Source organism: Eurypyga helias, unplaced genomic scaffold (assembly GCF_000690775.1).
Source record: "Eurypyga helias isolate BGI_N326 unplaced genomic scaffold, ASM69077v1 scaffold644, whole genome shotgun sequence".
NCBI classification, from domain to species: domain Eukaryota; kingdom Metazoa; phylum Chordata; class Aves; order Eurypygiformes; family Eurypygidae; genus Eurypyga; species Eurypyga helias.
This window is the reverse complement of record NW_010246733.1, coordinates 63,030-67,741: the sequence shown is the minus strand read 5'-3', so window position 1 is coordinate 67,741 and position 4,712 is coordinate 63,030. Positions and strand designations below refer to the sequence as shown.

The following is a 4,712-nucleotide window of genomic DNA, read 5'->3' as shown; positions in this document are numbered from 1 at the left end:
AGGAACCTCAACCAAGCCGTCAGCTGCTCAAACTGAACTGGGAAACGAAAACAGCCCCAACTTCCAATGCTAAGCACAGCAACGGCCTAATGCTTCCCACTTCAAAAATAACCAGGGAAACTCTGTTTTTCTCATCAGCATCTTTAGCTGATTTGCTTTCGGGGAACAGCAAGTAGGAAGGGAGTCACGGCATCTGGAAAAGGGAAAACACCGTGGTAATTGCTTCCTTTCCCCAAATAGACATTCTCAAATGCTCAGAGCTTAAATTAGTGTTTGAAAAGAAAGGCACTTACTTGGAACTGGTTTCCCACATTCTGCGTAGGATGCCAAAGCCCCCCCTCCTCCCGCGGCTCCCGAAGAGCCCAGATTCAGCTCGGCAGGGTTTGCTCCCCCCGAGCTGCGTGCAGCCTGCCAGAGCAAGTCCTGCCACACTACACACGACCGCCTTGTACCGCAGCATCGAACAGCAGCACGTCCATCTATCCGCACAGAATACGGAGTTCTAGAAGTTAACACCTCTGTTTACCCTCTATCCGTTTTCCCCACGCCCTGGTCCTGTCTGTCGCTCAGCTGAATTTTCCTTTCCTCTCTTTCGGTTAGGGTCAGCCTCGCTGCCCTGCACCACAGCAGCTGTTCAAAGGCACAGACTTTAACGTACCTGAACAAACGGAGACGAGACAGTTTGCTTGTCACCAGCTGGGGAAAACACAGAAACTTTGGGGAGTTTTGGTAATGTTCAGATACAACCTTGTTTCTGAGTGAAGGTTGAGCCGATGTGACAAAGCAGATTGCCCAGTGCATCTGCGAAGGACAGCGAGGCCGTTAAAACCCAACTGCACCCATAACTCCTGTTCCCATCTGAGTGTTATCCGCAGCCACTACGGAGCACAACACCCCACTTCTGCCGAGAACTCGTACAACGAATTAAGAAGCGAGGCTCAGCAGCGGGGAGCCTGAACGTTGTCAGACAATGAAGGAAAATTAAGTGGCAAACAATAGATCCAGGTTTTAACTTATTATTGTGTGTGGGTGCCCTGTCTGGGAGACCAAAGCCCTTTCTTCCCTCCAGAAGGGATCTGTACCAGAAGGCCAGGAGGGCAGAGGGGTGCAGCAGAGAGGGCACGCGGCCTCAGCACAAGCCCAAATCTCCACTGGATGCTCCTCATACCTTTTCTGCCGGAGAAGAGCCAAACCAAACTCTCCCCACAGCTTCAGGTAAGTCAAACTGCCGCTCGGTGCCACCTCTGCCACCACGGGGACTCGCCCTATCCCGGGTACATGCGCAGAGCACAAACACACTATGTGACCACCTCACCACGCCACGAGGGTACTTTAGAGCCGTCTCCTCACTGACTTACAAACACAAACTGGTTTCTGAGCAGACCACTGGCTACTCTTTTGGCAGGTAATTGTTTTCTGTCCCTTCAACTCAAAGGCAGGCTGGCACTCAAACTTCAAAGTGTCCCCGTGGCGAAACATGGATCCTTCTCTCCTGCCGTAGGCTGGGATCCCGGGATCGCCGCAGCTCCCTTGGTCAATCTCTGAAAGAAAGAAAACAGAAGTTGGGGGGGGAAGGCTCCGATGCCGAGCTGGCGCAGCTCCCGCCGTAGATCCGTACTGCGTACTGGCAAGGCATCGCGTCCCCAGGGGAGCACCGGCCCCTCCGCACCGTCTCACAGGGGACGGGGGTCAGCAGCGGCACGGAACACGGCCAAGATCATCGTTAGCACACAGATCTTGCCACTGTCACTGAAAGGCCCCAACAACCTCTCCTATCTGCTTCCTCATCCTTACACTAACCCCAACTAAATGGAAAACACGGGGATAGCCGAGGAGACCCTGATCTGCATCAAGGACGACTTGTCAAGCAGAGACCACAGGTCACTAAGGAGGATGCGGTTGGGGTGTGTTTGCTGCCTCTCCCTCCCTCCCCCCCCCATCATTTCCACTGCTCTGTGTGGTCCCAAAGCGGCAGCTGACACCTTAGTGCACGGAAACACGGAGTTCATCAGTATTTGGACTTCAAATAAACCACGGCCACAATTTTCTGTTATTTCTGCCCCGTACGATTTCATTTCACAAGGGCCCTGCTCCGTATCACGATCAGCTACAGAGCCTCGTTCCTTTACGGCCTCCTCAGCGCTCCCACATTACTCATCTGCTTCACGTTCATCTCAGCTTCCACATTCTCTAGTTTTTATCCCCATCATCTGTGATCAGCCTCGCTGTCTTTTCTCCCCGTTTTCAATTTCTTACGCCAAATTGGAGACTTCTTCTATGACACCTGCTTTACGGAGGCAAATCGCCTAATCCGCGGTCTGCATTACTCCATCGAATGTTCCAGTTTGGTCTGAGGGATGACAAGCACCTCGTTACTACCCCGACTCCAGGCAACGTTGACACAGGCGTATTTTGAACCGAGTCACAACAAGGTACCTCGCTTCTGCTACTGCTGCATGCATCTTGAACTGAAGAGTCACTGCCAGGTAATAAAGCATCCCCAACATAATTTAACATAAATTAATATTAAGGTTTTCATGAAATAGGGTGGAGGTTTTTTTTGCCTGTCAGCGAGAACGGTTTGCCAGGATTTATGTATCTTCCTGCAGACTCTGAAAATCCAGATGTTTAAGACTTACACTTGCATATAAGGGACAAAACCCCAAACCAGTTCAGATACTAAAGAGCACTGAACTGTACACTACTCTCAAAAAAAAAAAAAAAAATATCAGGAGACAAACAATGTCAATCATGTAAAGAAAATTCAACTAAAACTCCAGAAATGGTGAGAAGGTCAAGGGGTAGCTCATGCATCTTCGTGACCTGACAGACATATGGGAAACTCAAACCGCTGCCCCAAGCGAAGAGTCTTTAATTTTTGTTATTCCTTCCCTTCCTCCAGCCGTAAGTCGTAAAATACGATGGTGAGAAGGTCAAGGGGTAGCTCGTGCATCTTCATGACCTGACAGAGATACGGAAACCCAAACCGCTGCCCAAGCGAAGTCTCTTTAATTTTTGTTAAATTAGCCTACAGCCGGAAGTCATGAAATACAGCACTGGCAAACGACAGAGATGGCAAGGGGTCCTGCATGTGCCCTTTCCCCAGCACCTCGAGGCGCTGCTCTCACCGACGCCTGCGACGCTGGGTGCCTGGGGAAGCCTTTCCACGTGAGTGTCCTGGTACCGCTCTGCTGATGCTTGGCCAGGATGAGATGGACGCTGGCAGGCGCCACCCCAGCCTTCTCCCAAAACCAGGCCCGAAGCGTCAAGGGCGAGGGTGAGCCGTGCAGCCATCTCCCAGCCCGCCTGCACGGGGCTGTGGGGAGCAGAGCCAGCGCTTCTCGGGCTGATCCTCCACTGAGAGGCAACAAACCTCTAACACACAGGCAGGATGTATTCCTGCCCGCACCTGACTCCGGAGAGGGAGCCCTGTCCTCCTGAAGCCCACGGGAGTTTTGCCATTAGGTTCTGCAAGGCTAAGGTACCATCACCGAGCGGGAGCTTCGCTCTGCTCTGGAGGGGTGGTGCCCATGGAAACTCCATCAAGGGATGCACGCAGACCTGCCGAGCAGGAGCTACAAGTGTTCCGCATATTCACTGCTTCTGTAAGGTGAAGACACGCTCAGGCTAACGGATACATGGAAAAAACGCAGGCAAGCAAATGAAAGTAACTTCCTTTCGACCCTCTGCTGAGACAGAATAAAGGCAGCCCAGATGCTCTCGAGACACTGATTGCATGGTCTCCTCCCTCTCTCGTGAGCTGCGTAGTCCTTTTCTGTCACACTGCATGAACCCAGCGCGAACATCTCTACAGACAGAGGGAAATCACGCGTTCCAGAACGGGAGAGAAATGAAGAGTTAGAGCTCACATTTTCCACCGTGCACGTGGTCTCCTTGCCAGCAGCAGGCAAAGCTAGCACCTTTCATTACATTACAGAGGTCAGAAAATGGAGCTTCTGTCCCGGGACAATTGCCTTTCCTACTTTTCTTCTCATGCAGAGCAAAATTCATGAAATATTTAGCAGGGCAGAAATTCCAAAAAATGAGTGATTCAGAAATATCAAAACATGTTACTTCAATAAGACTGAAACATTCCTCCTGATGAATGTTTAAGTAGAATCACTTCCACATTAGAATAAGAAAAGTCAAAACTAAACAAGAATATCTAAATCAAGTGTTTTGACATTATTTAAATGAAACAGGTTGAAACGAATCTTTCAAAACTTCTCCATCAAATATTATATCATGCAGATAAGATTTTGACAAAACAGCATTTTCTAACAGAAAATGTTTCACCAGAAATTTTTCATCACCTATTTATGCTATTTGTCTTCTGGTGGTGGGTGGGGAAACCGGGTCCCTTCGCTCGGTGCAGAGGAGGCAGCCCACGCTTCCAGGGTGACTAATGAGAGCAGGAACCCCAGCCCGCGTGGGCACGGAGCTGCGCTGGGGAGCGCCGGCACTCAGCCTCTGCTCCTCTGCACAGCTCCACAGAAATGCCGCAGGCACCCCAGATTTAGGTCACTCTCTTCCTGGGGTTTCGTGGGAATTTCTGCTCCTGCCTGACTCAGCTCTGGAAGAAAATGAGGATTTTGGTGCTGCAAGCAGAAATTGGCTCTGGAAAAAGTGAAAAAAATAATCTGCAAGATGTGGGATTTGTGAGCAGCAAGAGGCCATACCTGAGGAGATCACACAAATCTTGCCTCTGGTCA

The 4,712-nt window shown here is 50.5% G+C and overlaps 1 protein-coding gene across 1 annotated transcript in view; it reads right to left on the bottom strand.

Moving 5' to 3' along the window:
* Positions 1 to 4,712, bottom strand: part of LOC104508770 (CUB and sushi domain-containing protein 2-like) — a gene marked incomplete at both ends in the record, with an annotated part of 109,587 nt that overhangs the window by 71,051 nt on the left and 33,824 nt on the right. The window contains 1 exon segment of the mRNA XM_010150497.1: positions 1,359 to 1,541. Coding sequence (XP_010148799.1) covers positions 1,359 to 1,541 — 183 coding nt within the window.